The 22,849-nt window shown below is 41.8% G+C and overlaps 1 protein-coding gene across 1 annotated transcript in view; it reads right to left on the bottom strand.

Annotated features, from left to right (window-relative positions):
• The window catches only part of SH3RF3 (SH3 domain containing ring finger 3), a 247,410-nt gene that overhangs the window by 7,763 nt on the left and 216,798 nt on the right, over positions 1–22,849 (bottom strand). Inside the window, exon 9 of the mRNA XM_054655151.2 lies at positions 5,186–5,523. Within this exon, the coding sequence (XP_054511126.2) occupies positions 5,186–5,523 (338 nt within the window). The remainder of the gene's footprint in view (positions 1–5,185; positions 5,524–22,849) is intronic.

Genomic DNA, 22,849 nt, shown 5'->3' on the forward strand with positions numbered 1-22,849 from the left:
GATGCTGCTCTGGATGTGAGTCAAGCCTCTGACATGGGAGGCACCCCACCTTTTGCAGAGGTTGGAATATCATTAGCAAGTGGCCATGCTGAAATGCACTGAGTAGTGCAGATGTGGGGAAAGTGGCTTCTCTGACTCCTTCAGCTGCAAAGCCTCGTGCCACACTTTCCACAGAGACTCATCTCATGCACACTGCCTGCGTAGGAGTCCTGTCTGCTCTGAATGACTCATACAGGCCCTCTGTCAGTGTGCAGGCAGGCACTGAACAGTATTGATCAGAACTGATCAGTAATTAATGGCTGAACCCCAAAATACTCACTGAGTAAATACGTGTATCCAGGACAATGATGGAACTAGAGCAACTTAGGAAAATGTGCAATGAGGCAAATTAAGTCTGCAGGGCTAAACTCCAATCTGATCCCATCTAGAGTGCTTGAATTTTGATGCTTAATGCAAGTTCCTGTTTCTCAAAGTATCATACACTAAAAACAGGTTTCATGAGTCTAGTCCAGGTCTCTTATACATTAGGGATACACATCCCTAATGTGGAGGCAATGGAATATCAGTGCCAATGGACCATCTAGCTCAGTTAACCATTGCTCTTGTCTACCAGTGGAGCTCTGTTTTTTCATCCTTTCACTGGCAAATTGCAGGGACCTGCAAGGCAACTCTGCACACTACAAGCCAAAACCTGCTTCCCCATAGTATGGTGACTGAATCAGTACCCCTAGAAGAACAAATCTCAGTTGGGTCTTTTACCTTTCTGCTGGAAGTATCTTAGGATTTAATTTCTGAGATGGTTGATGGTTAGTTCCCAATCCTAAGGCAGGTATCCCTACTCAGAGAAGCACTTAACCATGTGAATACATGTCACTGTTCAGTCAGAAATTACTCCTTGGGTCATTTCTCTAGTATCACTTTCCAGGAATGAAAAGAACTCTTCTTTTGCTTTCCTTTTTGGCAAAGAAGACATATGAGCACAGCAAAATTGAAGTCAATGGGCGTTAAGCACATGCTTGAATGCTTCCTTGAATTGGGAGCTCAATTTCTAATGTGGCAGTGATTTGTAGAAAGATACATGGAAACGTGGAAGGATTTATTTTAAAGGTTAAACTTACTACTCCCATCTTACTCTGCAGCACTGTTGTGGTTATAACTTGGTTGAAGGCTGCATGAAAACCATAGAAACACAGTGCAGATATGCCAGTCGTGACAATAAGTCTGGCCACAGCTGCTTTATCACAATATAACATGGCAGAGTTAGTGCCAGCTACTATAAAAGAGTCAACAGCGCGTGACATGTTTTACTCAGGTTCGCCTCTGGGAACAGTGCCAGGCAGCGAGGGGAACATGACTCACACACACACACGCACACTCAACTCTCCTGTTTTGCTTCATGTACAGTCACATTTTCTTGAAGGGGGTGGCAAGGGAAGTATTTTGTTTTGGTGCTGCCAGGCACACAGCACACCCCTCCTGTGAGCCAACAGCGTGGTGGGATGTGGGCAAGACTCTGGCCCAGTGCCTGCCTCACCACAGTGCCTCCCTGTACTGGTCCTGTTTCTCATACCAGCAGAAACTGGATGGAGCTGTAGGTGGAAAAGAGTGTGTGGGGCACACACAGACTGATGGGGTATTCACTTGGCAGTCAATCACTGCCACATGAAGTGACAAGGACACCACCTGGGAAATTTCTCTGCTCTGCTGCTTGGATTGCTGGATGCTTTATGACAGAGAGCATCTGAAGGAATGTGCTTTTATAAACTGGTAGTGGAAACTACACCCAGAAGGCAGAGATGGGCTCTGACTATCCTAGCAAACTAGACAAATATGAAGGCTAAATGACAGGAGAGCTAGGAGCAATTTCCTTCCTAATCCAGTCATCCATAGCCAGGCTTCAGAATATCAAGAAGAAGAAGATAATTGTTTTCCTCTCTGTGTACAAAAAAAAAACCAAACAAACCACCAAAAAAGACTAAGAGTATAAACATTACCAGCACCTGCAAGAGGGTGACGCTTGCTTCACCTTTCTGTCTACCTGTCTGCAACTCCCAGACAGGTCAGCATTGTAGGGGAGCAGAACAGGCAATTCATCCTTTAAACAGTGAGTGAGCTGCAGGCAGTCAGAGCCCTTTAATGCACCCCTTGGTGCACTGGGTTTGATTGGTAACCTGGATGTGGCAAGGGCTGGAGCTGCAAGCCAACCTCTATAGGAAAAGTAGCGGTGCTTTGCTGCCTGCATGAGCCCCTTTTTGAATGCTGTAAATATTAAGGAATGTGCTACTTCTTCCAACCTTTCAGTGCTCTGTTTCTGTGTGCACAGATGGGCGTTGGGAGACAGAAAGCCAAGTACAGCTAAGTGTACTGAAATGCTTTGCAGCTTTTTAAAATTTCTTCCAGCATCTGAATCTGTTTATCTAACCTTTTTTTCCCTCTCCTCCCTTTTCTTTCTCAGAGAATTGCTCCTACTGTGTGTATGAAATGCACCAAAATGCAAACAAGCAAAATATGGAGCTGAGTGACGTTCAATGCAAGTTGCTCCATTGCCAGATGTGAAAAGAACAAGAGGTTTGAAAACCGTAATTTGTTTTAAAAAAAATATAATTTGGTACTTCTGAGAAATTTGATGATTTAATGAGCACAGATGGATGTGGGATGAATTTCTAGCAGACAAGTGTTTAATGTATCTGCTCAGATTATTCCAGGACTAAGCATTATCCTTCCTACTGCATGAAGGTAATTAATATTTCCCATTATGGACATGAAAAAACCCATATGATCAGTTAAGGAATGCAGATACACCAATGATATGGAAGTTAATTCATAAATCAATTAAAGAATCTTGCCTGCTGTGTATAATTATGGTTACTTCAATTATAGCTTATTTTCAGATTTAAGACTCAGGAATCAAAATACGTAAAATGAGAGGAAGTGCCTTATCACCATATACTGCAGCTGGAAGTATTTACTCAGTTTTAGCTCTCTAAATCTATTTGCTCCTGATTCCAGCACAACTAAGAGGATCCAGGTAACCTTTGTCTCTCTGGTTTTATTCTGACAGTTAAAAATAGTCATCAGTTAAATGTTTCCCTACCTGGACCACCTGAGGTGGACTGAGAAATTTGTAGGGTATGGGACTAGCCCTGGCATATTACATAATGTGTCTGGAGTGCTCTATAGTAAAGCTTTGAGAGCAGCACATTAACATCCAGCTCTGGAGACGTCAGGGGCTGTACTCCCCAGCTTCTCTTCATGGTTACATTTAACTAAAGGTGCAGCAGCCCACTGATTCAGTTACACTGGTGCTAAATCTGGTTTATATTGATTTAACTTTTCTTATAGCATTAATCTGAACTGATGTAGACTAAATTAAGTGTGCCTAAATAGGGATTGGTTTTTCACTCCTTTTATAAATTACTTTTTCATGGATTTTAAGGGCAAGAGACTACTGCGATAGTCTGTTCTCACTGCCTTCATTACAATGCTGAAGGACTTGCCTGTATTTATTTCTGCTTCAAGTCTAACAGCTGCACCTGAACAAAAGCATCTCTTTTAGAAAAAATGCCAAATCTAGTGTAAAAATATTCCCATGCCTGTCCTGAGTGCAGTCTCTTACAGACTGTTACCATGTCATCCCTACACTCTTTACCAGGTGTGCCAGAGCTCCCGGTGTCTCTCATTGCAAGTATATAGTTTTAAATCTTCCATTTTTCTTAAGATGCTTCTTGGAGTCCACTTCACTTTGCATCAGATTTGCCTCTTCTGAAATACACTGTTACTCTGTTTCCACCTGACCAGGAGCTGAATTAGCTCTGTACCAACAGATCTGCCCTACCCATCACACACGTCCCACTTCAGTCCTCATCCTGCAACAGCAAAGGTTTTGTGTCGACAGTCCAGGTTCAGGACCCCACTCCTGTTGGGCTGCACTACATACATTAATAACCATTTCTAGTGATTTCTTATGTAGAGTTAGATTTTATGCCAGTGAATCCATTTCCAATCCACTTAGTATCTGCTGGGTTGGTTGTATACAGTTTACTCAGCAAGGGGTTTTATGGTAACAAGCCAGATGCCTTAAAAAAGTTTAAGTATGTTATGGTGTCACTGTCACCTTCACAACTGAATTCCAACTTGCATTGAGTAAAAAAGTGTATATGGATGGTCCTGTAATGTCCCTTATTACACATCATCTGCTTCATGATCCCAACTGGATTCAGGGTCAGGTGCCTTGCCCAATCCATTCCCTTCAGCCTCTTTCATACACACAAAGCTAGTTTCTTTCCAACTTCTGTGATTTTAATGTTATTTCAAAATTGTTTTAAATACCAATTCAAGAGTGTTCCCTGAACAGTGTTCCCTGCAGCTTTTCAAAAATTCCTCAACGCTTTTGTAAAAGTATGTTTTTCTCAATCACCTTCTGAGTGGAAAGCTTTTCAAAGGCACTGTAGCTGTGTATTATTTATTTGCTTCCCAGTCCACAAGCTGCAGTCTTGTAGAAAACATCTACCTGAAGCCAGTGTGACTCTGCACAGTGAGACCTATCTCTTTTCTGCAATCCCCAGCTCTCTTCTGGTCAGTTATCTCTCTCTTCACCAGCTTTTGTATTTTGGTATTCCTATTCTTCTTTTTTCAGGTTTGTGAAGTCAGTTACTCTGAGGTACCAAGGTGAAGAGCAGGCTGCTGAAATGAACTCCAGAATCACTGGTTCATCCCTCTCTAGAAGCAAGCTACATTTTTGGTAACAGGTCACTGAAGATGGCTGTATCTGTATGTTTTCTAAACAAGAAGAATTTGAAACAGTCTTTGGTATTGCAGAACAGGACATGTCCAGATGGGACATAATACGCCAATTCCTTTAACTTATTCCTTTAGTTAAAATACTGGAATCCCACTTTAAATGTGGCATTTGCCAACAGTATTTACACCACTTGGGCTGAGAAAGCACTGCTGTCCTCCAGACCAGAGCTGTGGAGTGTCATGGACAGGTGCTCTTCAACACTTTAAACCTGCACGGTGTACCAAGTGACTTTCAATGGGCAGATGCATGTAAGCCCTGTCTTCCTAAAAGACAGCTGAGCCACTTACAGTCAATCCACAGAACACCAAAACTGCAACAACTCTTTCATCCCTCCTCCAACTGCTCCCTGTGGATGCAGGCAACCTCAGGAGAAACACAACTTACCTTTCCCGGGGCAAAGGCTTGGGCTCTGGCCGAATAGCTGCCATGGAAGAGAGGGGAGGCCTGGCAGGTGAAGGGATGGAAAAATTCAAATCCAAGGAGCCAGTTTTCCTGTGCAGAGGCTCCAGCCCCATGGCTCCTTGCATCTCACTCTCGATGGGGCATGAGCCAGCTCTGCCGTGACTGGAGAGGGAGGACAGCTCAGGCCCCACTGCCCCTTGCAGGACTCCTTCAATGGCTGTCTGGGGGTCGTGGGTGGGCGACACAGATGGTGGGGAGCGTGACTTCTTTTTTGTTGATGCTCCTGCTAGAAGTTTCAACAGCCCGCTCTTCTTCTCCTTCTGCAAAGGAACCAAGGAAAACATGGGCAGTGAGCAAACATACCAAGTCTCTTTGTTTTCATTTTAGAAAACCTCAATGTGTAAGGCAGGAAATCTCTCAAAACTGCCATAGACGTGGATCCAGGTAGAACTTGAACTTTCTATAATAAAGATCCTATGAAAATCCCACCCCATTGAAAAGGGCTTCAACTAATTCAGTAAAGACCAAATATACTGCAAAGATTAGCCCCATTTTCAAATCTATCCAGGCAGTGATCATGTGCCTTTTCAAACAAAGAGTGCAGCTACACTAGTACAGCAAAGATACAAACTTCCCATGCAGAGAAGACAGCAAGCAGAATGCTGCCCTCTTTCTTCAAGGAGAATCCTGTCCCTCAATAGAGATACATCCCACAAGTAAGAAATCAGGACCCATGGCTAAAAACCTCTGCTGGGAAGCACCATGGGCTGAGGAGAGATTCCAGATCCCAGCCCAGTGCAAGAGAAGCATTCATCATTACTGCCTCTTTTATTGCCTGATGCAGATTTACAGTAGGGAGAATGGAGGCATGAGAATCTAGTTGAAGAACTCTTTCCATGACACGCTACCCTTCAAATCCTGCACCACACAGCAAGAACTATTCATGTCTCCCTCCCAGAAGGGGGTCACTGCTCCTCATGTGTTAAGGTAAAGGTATCACCTTGATGTTTGAAGATAGACCACAAAATTCACAATTGGCAATTGCAGTGGCAGTGCATGGGAGGTTTCAAAGTTCTACAAGGGTTTCTGACACAGAGAAATGAAAAGATGATAATAGCACCCTTTCAATTAATGGGAAGAAAAAAATTTAGCCTGTGTTCCTCAGGAAACATATCTGACCTTTTTGATTTCACAACAGTGTGAGAAATCCTGCAGCACATTTACCTCAAGCACACACAAATACCAAACACTATGTCCTTCATCTTGAAAGTTTTTTGGCTAGAGGTTTATATGTAGAAATTGGCCATCCTCTGGCACATGCTCCACAATGTTAGGTTAGAGTTGCAAACCAGCAATGCTGTGCAGTAAATTTTCCATTTTTTAAAAATCATACAAGAAGCTTTGCAAAGGTCTATTAGATTTCTTCCTCTTTTGTCAGAAGTGTAAGCCATTACCCAAACAATCTTCAGAGTCTCAGGGCTGTGAAGTTTAGCTGTACTTGATAATTTGTTCAATAATAGGATCCCAGGGGATAAAATCAAATCCAGAAACAGCAAGACTTATGGAACAGAAACTCTCTCTATATATTCAAGTAGGAACACTTGTTGGAAATACAAGCCAGTAATTTATTTATTCTCTGTAGACAAAATGTCCCATGCAAGGTTTAAAATTATGCTCTTTTATGTTCTGACTGCTGAAGTAATTTCTCAAAGCAGCTTTAAAGAATAGAAAGGCTACAATAAACTAAATATAAGATTTTAAAAGATGCTAGGATTCACTACAGTAAATGTACTTGGAATGTCTGGTATCTCTGCTTCCAAAGTTCTTGTCAGCACTTCTTAACTGTCATGGACTGGTAAGAAAACAGAAATACCTTAGATGCCAAGACACAGAAGACATAAAATGAAGACAGTTGTTGTCACAGAGCCAAAGTCCACTGATTTTTGAAGAGCAGAGTCTGAACTGTTGTCCTAGGGTGATCTGTGCATCCGGATCCTGGTCTCCTGCACACCACTGGTCATGCTTTAAAAGAGTGTTTTGCACTTACAGGATGAAAGGATCCATCCTGTCAAGATGTTCACCCAGGCAGAATCCATGGAAGATAAGGGAGGCTGGCCATATGGCACCACCAGGTCAAAAAAATTAAATCAATTCCCCTGGAAACAATAGAAAAGCAGACCAAATGCCCCTGATAAATATCTTCTTTTCCTGATGGGAAGGGACTGTATGGAAAGTGCATTCTGGAATTCACCTGAAACACCAGAAAAATGCTGCAGTTTTTCTCTCACTGTCTAATTAAGAAATATTGTTGCTGTCACCATTATATAAAATTTTAAAGCTCTTCATGAAATTGGAAAACTCTTCTGTCCCTGTGGCACACTGAAACAATATCTCTAATGATCCCAGCATCCTGTGTCAATATGCATTTGAAGGTGTCCAAAGGTCAGTGACAGAACACAATAGCCATTGTGGGGCTCCAGAGAAACGGCTATTGTGCAGCAGTGAGCACTTTGAGCCTCTTTAATTGGCACTCTTGCAAATGCAAAGTAACTATGTGAATTAAAGCCCTGTATAACAAACAATTAATATTCCTATGTGGTAGCAGCTTTTCTCATTTTTGCTTCTAATTTAAATACCTTGGCAAATTTTCATTAGAAAAACCTTGTGCAACTTAGACCATTTAAGGCACAGAAGCACAGAAGCAGAAATATTTGGAATGAAGGATGTGCATATACTCACACCCATCTACAAACTGAAAAGCAGATGTGTCTGACAGTCATTCAGTTTTGTTTTCAAGAATGGCTTCCACTCCACAGGGTTAGCCCTGGCAAAAATTTCAACTCTTAAGCTACTATCCCTTAGAAAACAGAAAGCTATAATGAACTTGCTGATCTATCCTTTGTTCTACTTTAATAAAAGAAAAAATAAAAAATTGATTTTTAGCCCCTGCTGAGCATTTTACTGAAATTTTGAAACCAAGATCTGTGGTCTTGGAAGAGAGAAGATGACTTAATTCAATTGCAAAGCCTAGACAAAACCTGAGCAGTACCATCCTTCAAGCAGTGTCCTTGGGCAAGGTACTTAGAGGTGCCCTGATACCAACCACTTTGTGTGTGTGGAGATTAGACAGCATGCCCTGCTCTTTCTCCCTTTGAGTCTGGCTCTCAGCCTCCTGGTATCACATGGCCACATCCTCTGCTGATGCTGCTCACAGCATTTCAAGCAAAAGAAGCACTGTCAGGAACTGGTAATTTACTGCGACATCACCCATGAGAAAGAGATTGGGTTTGAACCCTCTGTGATCAGCAGTTCAGCCTAAACCACAACATGCCTCTCTCTGTCTCTAAAATGAGACTAAGTTGAAACTCCTCCTTGTGCTGTGGGAATTTGTTCATGATTCTAGTATTACAAAGCTCTACATTTCTTTGGGAGCAACCAGCTCTTTTCCATGGCTTTAATATTTAAAAAAAAAAGGGAATGGGATGTTAGTATGCAGTCCCAGCAGTGATTTATTGCAAATGTCCAAGTATTATGAATTCATTTAATATTTAGTGTAATAGCAGCCATCCTTCACTAGAAATTAATATTTATATGTCTATTCAAGACAGTCCTTCAGCAGTTTCACTGTAAATCAATGAAGCATTAATGGACATAAATGCTGTAGAGAAATCTACACCAATTGGTTACAGACTGTGTCACTTTTGAATAGAGATAAGAAGTTTACAGGGGAGATATCTGATGACTTTCAGAAATGTTTTTGAATTTAAAAAAGTAGTTTACTTTTTTTTCCATTCACAGATGGTTGTTGTATTGTTTTCTAGGAAATCTGTAATCTACTGAAACAGCTGTGTAATTATTGAGTTTTCTTTGTCTAGTAGCTACATTTCCAATTGACTGCAAACTGTGTTTGACATCCCTACCCCCTGAATCTGCCAAGGTCAGACCTTCACATCTGTGTTGATAGATGGATTCCCAGTGTGGACAGCACTTCTCCCATCTCCTGGTTACTGCCCACATGTTTATATGAATTTAAATCATCACCTTTGTGTTGCCCAGATTTTATTCTAGGATGTTCAGAGTCAAAACTTTCAAACCATTAATTTTAAAAGGATTCAAAGGAAAGCAAAAGAACAAAATTAGCCATTACAAATAAATTCCAGGCTGTTTCTAGTTAAGAAAAAAAACCTGACTGGGAACACAGACAGTATAGACAACTCAGGATTTTTTCTCTGGCACAGCTGACAGTGGAGGATCTGTTCCTATGGGGTAGCATGAAGGGATCTCAGAGGATATGAGTCCCTAGCAGCACAAGGATGGGATGGGCAGCACTTCTGTGACCCTAGAGAATACCTTTAGGGAAGCCAGCACCTGGACAGGTCTAAGTTCCTCCCAATATGCCAGTGTGAGAATGTTTGGGAAAGTGAATACTGTCTGAGCTTAAGAACTCACAAAGGATTAGATCAAAATTAAAGTCTGAGATATGTAAATGTTGAAATATTTTGCTTCACAGTAATTGGGGATGATTTTTCCCCTCATTAATAACTCACTTGAAGATAATAACTAGCTCTTCTTTCAGCTTCAGAGATGAGATGAGCACAGAATGCAGCTACTTCATTGATGACTGAGTGATAACAGAGTGCCCTGTCTGCAAAGCAATAATCATGCCATAATCTAAATACCAATTACATGTACTGGCTATATTAATACAGATATATTTTTTTTAAGCCACCCAATACACAGAACATTCTGGTTTAGTTTTCTTCCTCTGCAGCTCCTGATACTTAATTTTCTGCCTATCCAGGTTCATTAAACAAATGAGGAAACCTTACTGCAGCTTTTAGAAAAGCTGTCTCCAGTCACTGAAATGAGGTAATTTCTCATGCAACACCAGTTACATCAATAGATAAGACAGCCAGAGGGAGAAGAAGAGGTTTCATTTAAAATTAAGAAAAAAGAAACAAAACTGTTTAAGTGCTGCCCTGAGTCCTACAAGGGCTCAAAAGCCCTCACAAATCAGGAACTCATCTATCAGTCAGTACCCCCAAAACACCACTTTTATTGCTTGTTTAACTTGGTCAGTGCCTGTTTGAGTAAATGTAAGTTAGTGGCTGGAGAACAGTGCATTTTTATTCTGATTCCAACATGGCTTCTGGTGATTGATGCTTGCATTGAAGCAGCAGGTCATATTTTGTATTATGTCTCTGAGGAAAAAAAGCTATCTGGGTTTTTTAAATCTGTAAAATTATTTGACTTGGGATTTTGATAATCATTCAAAAAGCCCCGACAAAACCCCCAAACCAATATCATCTCAAAGGGAAGCTTCAGGTCTGAAATATCTTTGGATATGTATTTATCATGTGCAATTTGCCAGTATTTCTCATGAGGCATTGAACAAGACAACAGCAATTACTTACTACACAATTTCCTCTGATTTTAGGGAAAGACTAGTCTGATATCATATATTATATGGAAATACTTGCCAAAGATTTAGTTTTTAATGGAGACAACTGCTCCTGGCCACAAGTCTATTATAATCTCACTATACATGTAACATGTCAAGAAACAAAAAGGATTTTAGGATCATAGTATCTTTAGCTTTGAAATTCCAGTGACAGCAACATGCATACAGATGTGCACAAAATATTTTATTTACTTATTATTAATTTGAAGATAGATACTATTAAAAACAGAGGAAAATAAGTAAAATGTCTTGCTAGACCTGTCTAGGAATTTTAAATGTTCGGAAAATAAAACTGAGAATAAGAAATTAGATTTCAGGTCCCAATACAGCAAAGCACATAGGCACTTCATCATGTGCTTCTGTTGAACTGAGGCAGATGTAAGGCTCTAGAGACTACAAAAAGAGATAAAGAGGGAATCCAGAAATATATTTCAATATTCAATTTAGATGGAATATTAGATCTTTCAAACACTGGAGCAAAGTTAAAGGCTAGCTCAAAGGGAAAGGAAAAACAAAACCAACTGAAGAGGAAGCAGAGAGTCTCAGCTATCATTAAGCTTCCTGGAGGCTGCAAAATTCAGAAGAGGTAGAAGGTGAAAGACACTCTGACAGGGTTAAGGGTGAATGAGATGACCTGCTCCCCTGATACTGTAGCAGTTTTAGGGCTACTTTGTCGTGGGAACAGCCGAAACACAGCACAAGGAGTTGAAAACTACTGCTGTGATGAGGTAACTCAAAATTGTGCACCAATAAACTGAAAGGCAAGAACACCAGCAAAGAAGTGATGAAACCATGGCTCTCAAGGAGACTGTGTGAGATTTCCACTTTCAGGCAGCCACCCTCTCTAGAACTAAGGTCAGATTGATGAGTTTTAGTCCTAATTTTAGTCCACCTCTTCCTTGAAGTGTGAGCAATCTCTTTGGTACACAAAATAAAGGAGTAGGCCTGATATCCTTGTACATTTGACACTCAGCTTCTTTCTTTGCTCAGCAATCTACTGGACTTCAATTATCCCACAACAAGTAAGGGAAATTCAGCCCAAAGCATGGAGATCTCCCCTCTCTGCTCCAGTCTCCTGCCCACCACACTGCCTACATAGAGAGGCATTAAGTACATACTTTGGGCATGCTTGGAAAGCAGAAAACTGACAGGAAATACCGACCTACAAAACCCCTTCCTGTGGAGATGATACTTGGGAAATGGATTGATTTTTTCCCACAGTACAGGAATTAGGGGGAACCTAAATGAGATTATCAGGCAAATGGTTGAAATGAAAAAAATAGGAAGCACTTTTCCACATAACACATAATTAAATGGAGACTTCATGCACATAGTATTGTGGAAGCCAAAAGTATGAAGAGGTTCAAAGGGGATTAGACAAATTAATGGAGAACAGACCTAGCCAGGACTATTAAAAAGTGGTGTGAATCCAAACTCTGCTTCAGTAAATCCCAACAGGTAAATGAAATAGTATTTAGAGAACATACAGGGTAACTCCACCTTGCTATAAAGAGACCGTAAAAACAGTAATGTTCTCAGAATTATTGCTATGCTAAAAAATTTAGGTATTTTGGCAAAAGCTTAGGAAACAGGACAAAACCAGGAATGAGCCCTCCCTTGTGCTCTCTCAGTTTTGGGAAATCAGCTGTTCAGGGACTTCCTCAGCTGCAAGGGTCTGAGAGAGGGCAAAAGGCAGCCATCAGGATGCAGTGTCAGCCAAGGAAGAGACAGAGCATTGGGAACCACAGCCCCAGAGCACTTTCACAGCCCTGCAACTGCAATTTGGATTCCTCAGCTCCATCTCTGCTGTGGAAACCTCAGATCCAGGGCTGCTGCACTCACAGTGCACCAAGGAGCCACAAAAGTACTGGTGACAGGGCTGACAAGGCCTTATTCCTTCTTGGATACCAGCTTGCTTCCTAACCCGACATTGCACTGCCTTTGCACATGCCAAGGGCTTCCCTGCAGCTACCACGGGGGTCTCCTGCACTATGATACACTGTGTCTTGAGGACATAACCTAATCTGAAGCCTAGAAATGTTGCACCTTTGTTTTAATACAAATCAACTGTGGTAGACTAACTGTACTTTCTAGAGAATTGGAGCAAAACAGCTGGACAGACCATGAGCGTTCTTGTGAAACTTTAGGCTGATTTATTCAAACTAGAGGATAATCCATCACAGCTTGACTACAGCACAGGATTCTGAAATGAGAAAAAGATGTACAATTAAATTAACTGCTAGATGAACTACTTAAAATTAATGTTTCTAAATAAGATGGTTTAGACTGACTGGTTAGCTTGCTGCTCCTTGTCTCACATAAGGAAGTGAAAACGATTTATTGGTCCTGGGAAGCAACACTCAGATTTTGCAGTAAGCCAGAGCACTCTCACTCACAGAACACCTGAATGAGAGAGAATCAATGACAGAAGTCACAATGTGCTTTGACATATTTTAGTCTTACACATAGCTGGCTCTGGCTCTACCCATTCATGAGGGATAGATTTTGTTTCAGAAGCAAACAGTTAAAATTGCTTGGCCTTCCTTTGTAATCTTGTTAAATGACAGGCAAGTGGCACTTGTGCTTTTATGGAAAGCAGAAACATGAGGGTAAATGGTTTGGATTAGTGGAGGCCATCTAGTGCTTTACCCCTGATGTATCTATTCCCACTTGGTCCATCTTGTTCCAGCAGCTGTGGCACCTCAGGCTGTAATTTCAGCACTTCCAACAAACCACACAGTATTGGGCTGGCCTGCACTCAGAGGAAGACTGCTTGTGGAAAAATCAGGTATCACAGAAGGTATATTCTCCTCTCAAAATCAATTCCCCACTGGAAGAAAAAGAAGGTTTGTCAATAGACAGTGCAAAATTACCAGAATTTGTGTGTATACTCATTATGGTGAAATAATTCATTCCAAGGATTAAACAGCTCCTAAAAGATGCTTTTAGCTGGAGACACAGGAGTCAGCTGAGACTGACAGAATACATCACACTTGCATTGACTGTGGCCTAGAGGGGATCAAAGCAGAAGCTCCTCTTGCCTATACTTCTGAAAATTATCTGGGCTTTGCACTGCTGCTTGGGCAGCCTGGACTGAGTGAGGGACAGGAATGAGAGGGGGCCCTGATGGTCCTCAGATGGTCTGAAATTTCAGAAGCAGGTCCCTGACACCATCAAAGCCACAAGCATGAACATTTTTCTCTTTCTGAAGGCTGGCCTCTAGTTTTGGCAGTTACCACAGCATCAAATTGGAGAATTCCCCAAACATTTCTGATTTATTTCATGCATTAAAAACATCAGGCCTGTTCCTTCTCCCTCCTACCATCATGACAGCATATCTGAAACAAAGCAGTGCTACTAACACGCTCAAGCTGATGTCTTCTGTTCTGGGTGTAGGAGAAGCTCAGCCCCTGAGCACACAGGGGCATGCAGGGAGTCACAGGTGCTGTATTTCCATGGGCATCACAGGCCCTGCTGGGATGTCTCTTGCACAGGGACAGAACTGCACACTGATTTGTGATCAATTACTGAAGTGCATAAGCCTTGCAGGCAAAGCAGCTGAGGTTTCTGTAACCTCCCCTGCCAGCTGTGTTACAGACAGGCATTTTCACTCTTACTGTACTTCCAAGCAGCCCTGTGAATTACTCCTAGGACACACTAAGATGGCTGAAGTAGTTTTCTCGCATGAAGATCAATTGATCAAGTATACTCTTTAAAAAAATGAAGAAAGAAACCCAGAATAATTTTAAAGTATTGAAAAGAAAGTGGCTGTCAATGTCAGAGGAATGACCAGAGGAATGAATTGTAAATGACAAGTTCTTTGGTAAAGTCACCAAGAAACTGTCACTTTCCAAATGCCACAACACTTGGGTTTTAATTACTAGAGAACTTTGCCATGAAAAAAAAGCTTGCTTTCTCAAGTCTTGGCAGCACATGTCATAAGAGCATCCTCTCTTCATCAAAAACTAGTATTTCATATTTTTACCTAGCTTCATCTTTTTGCTGCTTAAAAAATACACCCTTCCCCCATTTGCTTAAAATACCCTATACTAAAGACAGGTCTCTAGGAATATAGAATTTCTCTTTTTAAAATTAAAGTGCAGAGCAAGAAGAATCAGCAATGAGAAACAGAACTAACCAAAGGGAATAACTAGGGCATAAGCAGGGAAGGGAGCCAATAGCACTGCAGCTTTTTTTTCCCTTTTGTACTAACCCTGGTTTTACTTTGCTATTCTGTCCCTCCATTTAGCTTCCCTTCATTTGTCTGTTTAGCCCTCTTCTTTTTCCCTGCCACATGACCTGCAGATATGACCATGAATGAAATGCAACTGAGTTACACTCATTTAACTAATTACCACTCGTCACGTGTGCTACCCAAGCCAATGTTCTCCATTGCCTCATTCTATCCCAACTGTGAGACAAAACATGGTAGCTCAAATGTCAGGCTTAAACTGATCTGGGTAGCCCAAGATGTGTGAGGCTATGCTTTATGCCAGGGCTGACAGCAGGGTAATATCAGTGAGAAGCATCTCACACAGGCTGCACACAGACTCACATCTGTAATCTCAAGTGCTCTGTGAATTTGTTGCATGTCTGGATTGTGCTATGCAATAAGGCAGTGACATCTGGTTGGTGTTTTCATTTGCAACTACTGCAGAAATAATTACCAATGACAGCACATATACAGCATATTCCTCTTCACTCTGCCAGCTAGTTGACTGATGCAGAAGAGGCCAGTGTGACCTGAAATAAATGGTAAATCCTGCCAACCAATGGAAAGAAATGGTCAATTTTAACACGTAAGTTAAAAATACTTTTGTGAAGATGTTGGGCAAATATATCTCACACATGAAAATGATGGAAACTATATAAAGATAAAATCACTATTGCACTGGAGGAGAAATGACAGCTTTGTCATTCCATCTCTGAGCCTGCCTACCACAGATGAAGATGAAACACCCTTTACACAAGTCAGATAACGGTGCAAAACTGCAGGGGTTGATCGACAGACTGGCAGGCTTTCTGATTTTCATTTTAGCAAAACAGAGGGGGTAAACATTAACTTATAATTGTCCCATCCTCAATTTGATCCTGGTTGATTGGAATGTCTCTGCCTATAAAGATAACAGAATTAGTAGCCCATCAGTTAAGCAATCATGACTTCTATTCAAGGTCCTGTACCTATGATTATTTTGCTGTATCTGACAATCTTCCCAGAGCAATAGGCAATATGATGAATGCCTTGCACTCTCCTTCCTGCCAGAACAGCAATGTGTTTGTCTGAGGACCCCCTTCCAGTCCCCCTCTTTTTAACTCAGCATTATTCATGCTGCTTCAGAATTCCAACCACAGATAACCAGATGCTACCAGTTGCTTTGCAATGCTTTCCAGTTAATGATTTTCTGTCAAACCATGAGGACATTTCAAGTAGGTACCATTAGGGCTTGTCTCAGTCCTAGTGCTAGTCAATCTTTCCATTAATTACTTGCTATGTGAGCTACTGAGTGTATTCTAAAACCAGCAGTGAGCACTGAGCTGATTGAGTCCCCAAGCAGTGTCCTGGTTTTACCTGGGACAGAGTTCATTTTCTTCATAGTAGCTTGTATGGTGCTGTATTTTGGATTTGTGACCACACAACAGTAGTAACGCCCTGTTTTAGTTAGCAAGCACCCTTGCACATTGTTAAGGCCTTTTCTGCCTCTCACCCACCCCACCAGCAAGGGGGCTGGGGGTGCAGCCAGGGACACAGCCAGGACAGCTGACCCTAGGTGACCAAAGGGATACCCCAGACCATATGGCATCATGCTCAGCAATTGAAAGCCTGGGGAAGAGGTAGGAAGTGGGGCACATTCAGGGTGATGGTGTTTGTCATCCCAACTCAGCATCACTGTAACAGAGATGAAGACCTGCCTGTCAGTGGGAAATGGTGAGTGAATTCCCTGTTGTGCTTTGCTTGTGTGGCAGTTTTTGCTTTACCTATTGAAGTGTCTTTATCTCATTTCATGAGTTTTCTCACTTTTACTGATTCTTTCCCCCTTACCACTGTGGCAGGGAGTGAGTGAGTGAGTGGCTGTCTAAGCTGCCTGCCAGGGTTAATCCACAACAGCAGGATTAAAAGAAATTCAAAGAATTCAAAACAATTTTCCTAAAATTGAGAAATGATCCCAAATCCCCATAATGAGATCTGCAAAGACAAGCATGATATGCAACTGCTGGGAATGAGAAACCAAATGCACACTGCAATATGAGGAGTGACTGGCCAGCCAACAGCTCTGCAAAGGGACATAGAAGTTACACTGGATCACAAACTGGGAGTGAGTCAAGATGCTGTTGTGAAAAAGACAAGCTTTATCTGTAAACAACTCATATATAAGTAATGGAAAGTGCTTACTCCACCCCCATTTGCACTAACAAGATCTCGGCACAACTCCACTCTGGGACACTACTCCACTACCCTACCTTAAGACTCCAGCAAGCTGCAGACTGCCCAGAGGAGAGATGAAAGTGTAATCAGAGGTCTAGAAAACATTACTGTGAAGAAAGGCAAAGAACTGGGCTCAGTGAGGTTGAACAAAGAGAATTCTGAAGGACCAAACACATTATTAGTTCTCTAACATGTGAAAGGCTGTCAAAGGAAAGCTGATCAGCAGTTCCATCTGGAACAAGACATGAAGAAGCAAGATTGAATTATAGCCATGAAAGATTTGTGAGGGACAATAATTTTCTGACCTGAGGAACATGAAAGGACAGGAATGGATTGTTCAGGGAAGTTGCAGAACTGTCTTAGTGGAACAATTTCAAGAAAAGTTAGACATCTGTGGTGGGAAGTCAGCATCTACCTGACTTCCTCATGGATGATGAATGGAAATCCATTCCAGGCTTTGGGGCCACCATTCTTAGTACCCCTCCTGTGCCACTGTATCTGCTGGCCAGTTGTATCTCTCAGGCAGGCTCACTGGAAGTCTGCCAACCAGGAGTATCTGGCTTGGATATAAAACCTGTCCAGAAAAATTTTAAAAGTTGGAAAATCAGTTTCCTCTTCTATGTCCTGGTCAAAGCCTAGTTTATTCATTTCCCTTGCCAGAGCAGGCACCATTGTGTTGATAGGATCTGCCTGCCTGACCTCCTCCCTCTTCTGTCTCAAGACTAAAGATATGAAAAATAACATGACATTGTACAGGAGGGAATAGAGATCTCTGAGGTCATAAAAAAAGCCACCTAGATCCATTAAAAATATACTAGTTCTGGACTGATAATGAATTGGGACAAAAAACTACAGCACAGGAAATCTACTTTACTGCAAAGTAAGTTGGCCATGGACTTGCATTAAATTACTTCTTCTCTCCCTAAGGCATCTGGTGATGAAGGCCAATGCCAATCTGCTTCTAGTCTGCTGAACACAGTGATCTGAGACTGAAGGTTAGTATTACAGCTTCTGCAGTATTAACTTACAGAAGCATGTCAGTGAATATGAACCAAACAAAATATATGCAAAAAAAGGTAAAGCAACAGGTTGAGTTCTGCCTTTATAATAAATTGCTTTTTAGAAGGTTGACTGCTTGACACACTATATTAATCGATTACAGGCAGCCTGCAGATGTAGTGTCAGAAAACTGACTTTTGCATGGTGTGCTTTTTGAATTCCTGACACTCATCTTTTCTCCAGAGGGCAAAATAGTAAGATTTTTTTTTCAGTCCTTCAGAGACTTCCATGTCTTCACTTGGTCTGAAGAAAATTACTAGATGCTTGAGACATTAGAGTCAGTCTGTGTTGTTATTTTTTTCAACTGAAAGTGGCTTTACTATTTTGCTAAAGAAAGGCTGAGGGGTTGTACATTTTTATACTGCTTCTGCAATATGAATAATAAACAAAAGTGTACAAAATAAGATAAATATCCCTTTGCTACAACTTGGTTATGCCCTTGAGTTACATACCAAAAATAGAAACATGCCACAGATATTTGTTGACTGTTTCAACATGCTATTCCTACAGTATTGATGTTTAGTCAGAAATGGCAATTTCTTTCAGTTTACGTAATTCTTCTAGTAGAGCTTGCTGAAAGATTTCTGCATTGACTGTAGATATTTTAACCCACCTAGGAAACAGAAACATTGGCACTGAAAAGTTGATTAGAGAAAATTTTCACAGGAAAGTTCAGCCTTCGTTTCCATTAAAAAAAAATGCATTGGCAGTTAAAATTAAATTTCTTGTAGCTCAGTGAGTAATTTCTGTTGCCTCTTGGTGGTTTAAGACTTACTGGTTTGTGAATTCACAGTTGGAAAACCACTGAAGAAAACAAATGAGTCCTGAATGTGCGGGATGCCAAGATGCCACCAACTCTGACACACTGCAAGTTGTTTCATTGTTTTCAAGGCATCCAGCTTCCTACTCTGTTTTTCCGCTGGAATGGTTTCATCGTGCATTTCTTCCTTCCTGGGAGTGGTGAGGTAGTGTCAGCTCATGCCAGCTCTGTGCGTTACTGCTTCAGGCAGAAAGGAGAACTATGGGGACAGGAAGATCATTCACACTCTGGGCTTTTCAAGCCATGCATAGGGACTGGGACCTTGATGCCATGAGGGAAGGAGAGATGAAAACGTGTTCTTCAGGAACAGGGCAGGGAGAGGGCAGAAGGCATGAGGGGATGCTCAGCTGCAGAGCTGTGTGGTCTGGGGTGGGGATTAGTCCCTGTGATCCCGCAACAGGCGGAATGTGTCAACGTCTCCCACTGATAGCACAAGAGCACTTACATTTCACCCGACTGATCCAAGGACGTACTTGCCATCCCCACCCACAGCCTGGCCCCATCCAGCCATCTGGTCCTGCATGATTTCTTCTGCAGGCAGGGGAATGCCATGGGAACGCCAGTGCCGGGATGCTCACACGCAGACACACACTCGCGCACACATACGCCTCCAGCCTTCTGCTTCCAGTGCTCCCTTGCATGCTCTTTCTTTTGTCAGTTCTACTTTCTTCCTCCAGCCGTGCTAAGGATTTAGAAAAAGCTCCTGGGTCCTCTGTGCTATAAAATTAGGTCTCTACAGGTGCCAGGAGAATTCTGTGCCTTGGCATCCAAACAGCTTCATCTCCAGTTAGCAGATAAACTGAATTTCCTCTTGAAGTTAAAGCACTCTCCAGCTTCTCTTCCCCAGGATCCACTTCCCCTTAAGGCCGTAGAATGCAGCACAGAACCACTCAAAAGAGTGTTAGAGAAATCCACTGCGGACACTTGAGAAATCCTGTGACAGCACTGTGAGGCAGATAAGCAGAGGCGGGGGGAGAGGAGAGAAAAAAGGAATAGCTTTCGGAGACTGCTTGGCAGCAAAGTCAGCGCTTGAAATATCTGTGGGGAGTTTGAAAGCATTTCCTAACATCAAAAATGTGAAGAAGAAAAAGAAATTTTGATCAATGACTTATTGCCCTTGATCTAAGCAAAAGAATCCTAGCCAGTCAGAAATAACAGAAATCTGTTTTATTGTAAAGCTTAAGTTTTCTATGTTTTGACAGCTGGGGCTCATGCTTTTCGCTGGGTAATTTGCCAGCTTTAAAATATTCATCACTGAGTTGCCAGGTTTTTGTCCTTTCAAACTGAGCTCTAATGATGAAGGAGAAGGTGCTGGAGAGATTTTAAGCATGAATTTTCTGCCCTAAAACAGAACTTTGTGGCCTGAGTTCACATGACCAGAAAAAGAGATTTCTGCTCCCTGGCCAAGTTTCTGGTGAATCACTTGCTGGTCACTGAGCCAAGATTCACTTTCTGGAGCATGGGAAGCAGTGGCTCATTTGTGATGAAGACAGTCCCTTTGCCTTTGTTGAGGGGAAATGGATTAACAGTATGTATTCTGTGCACAAATCTTGAAAGAACTGAACTAAAACATTCCAGATTAAAGCATCCTTACCAAGAAACAAACCGGAACATGTTACACTGAAAATTCATAGCTGATTCTGAAAATGATCCGTGAAATGCTGGTGTTGGTGGCTCTTGGATCAACTCAGATGTCTTACAGACTACTCAGGAAAATTAGTGTCACAGAATTTATTCTTTTTGATGCAAACCTTTAGATTTCTATTCCAATGTTGCTCCCTCTTAATGCATCCTACACTTATTCTAAGAATTCAAGTCAGGCTCTTCTGGTCTTGTGCAATTTTTTTATTGCTATGTCTTGCACTGTTTTCATTTCATCACTCAGTTGTTATCGTTCCGTTTCACACCTGTGCAGCTTAGTGGGCTTTCTTAGTTTAACATAAGGGAAATATTTTTCCCAAATTGAAAAATGTTAAATAATTTCATATCTGCTAAGAAGACTGAATTCCTCTTCTAGAAACTTGGGGTCAGCCTCATAGACTTAGTATCTGAAAAAGCTGCTTGCATCAACTCTGTCCTTAGCTTCCCCTTCTCATCACAGGTGACCACTATTTTTGTCACATAATTTTATATCTACAAAGTCCTTGCAAGTCCTCAACACTTCACTTTTGAGACTGATCTTTCATTTTCTAGATAAGGAATTAAAATGTCTTTGGGGATATGAAGTGATAACAAATCCCTTTCAGTCAGGGACAAGTTAATATAAAAAGAAGTTGCAATGCAGAGACTAAGAGTAAGTAAAAACTGCGAGTGCATAACTGTGTAGAATCTGGTTCTTCAGGCAGTTTCAGGTTGACCATCTGATAGCTTAATTGGACAGCTAATGTGAGCTAAGGTCAAAGAGCATCTCAAGAGTTCACGAAGCCAAATTTCTAAAGGGCCTTGATCTAGTCTCTGATGCTTCATAAAGCCAGAATGGGCAACTAAGTGCATGCAGGAGGCCTGCCCTGAGGGACGCTGCCAGGTAGGACTGGGCACTGGGCTGCAATTTAGGAGAAGGATGAGAAAGGCACTGACAGGAAGGGGGAGTGGTGGAGAGGGAAGTCTCTCTGGTCATGTCTATTCTGGCATAAAAGACAAGGTCAGGATTTAGCAACAAAGCTATGTCTGCATCCATTAACCTTTGTGGGCATGGCTTATATCAGCTTCCTGCTCTACTCTGCACTGGTGCAGCCTTACCTGAAGTCCTGTGTGCAGTTTTGGGCCCACAATATAAGAAACATATAAAGCTATTAGAGAAACATATAAAGCTATTAGAGAGCATACCACGAAGATGGTAAAGAGCCTTGAGGGGAAATCATGTGAGGAGCTTCTGAGGTAACTTATCTCATCCTGGAGAATGAGAGGAAACCTTACAGCAATTTACAACTTCCTCACGAGGAGCAGTGCAGGGGCGGGTACTGATCTCTCCTCTCTGGTGCCCAGTGACAGGACCCGAGGCAATAGGCTGAAGTTGTGCCAGGGGAGGTCTAGGTTGCATATCAGGAAAAATTTCTTCACCCTGACAGTGGCTGGGCACTGGAACAGGCTCCCCAGGGAAGCAGTCACAGAACCAGCACGACAGAGCTCAAGAAGCATTTGGACAACGCTCCTGAGTACATGGTGTGCATCTTGGGGTTGTCCTGTGCAGGGCCAGGAGTTGAACTTGATGATCCTTGTGGGTCCCTTCCAACTCAGGATATTTTATGACTCTATGAACTAACACTCTCTCAGGACAACACAGGAGCGTAGTTTGTGCCACACCACTTACCAGGACTGTTCTTGATGAGCAGTCTAGATGCAGCCATCCTATTTTGGGCAGAAAAAAAGCTTAGAGGCATGGATACAAGTCATGCAGGGACATTTGCAGGGCCAGAAAATAGGCCTTGGCTCGTTCTGTTTTGCAATGTAGTTCTCACACCAGAATCATGCCAAACATACTGTATCATTTGAGGAATGCATTTATTTTGAGCAGGACTGATACTTGAGAAAGTGAGTGACACTGGTGAAAACAGACAGATGTGTACTGATTTAGTCTTCACATGCAAAACTGTTGGTGTGTGTTCAAAGTAATTTTCTGAAGATGTATCTCTTCTTATCTTAACATCAGGAAACAGCAGCCTAGTCTATTTTCCCATTTGTTGTAACTTGTTAATCTAGATCCACTATATATTCCAGGGACCCAGTTCCTAAATTTAAAGCTGCAAACAGACTTGTTCTCTCAGCATACTTGTAAGAAATGTTTAATTTTACATTGCCAATTTTCAAATATTTCAATATACTTGGGCTAGGTAAAACAGTTAGGAATTGCTGTAACACAGTGACGAATTAATGACTTGCTTG

Source organism: Agelaius phoeniceus, chromosome 2, assembly GCF_051311805.1.
Source record: "Agelaius phoeniceus isolate bAgePho1 chromosome 2, bAgePho1.hap1, whole genome shotgun sequence".
NCBI classification, from domain to species: Eukaryota; Metazoa; Chordata; class Aves; order Passeriformes; family Icteridae; genus Agelaius; species Agelaius phoeniceus.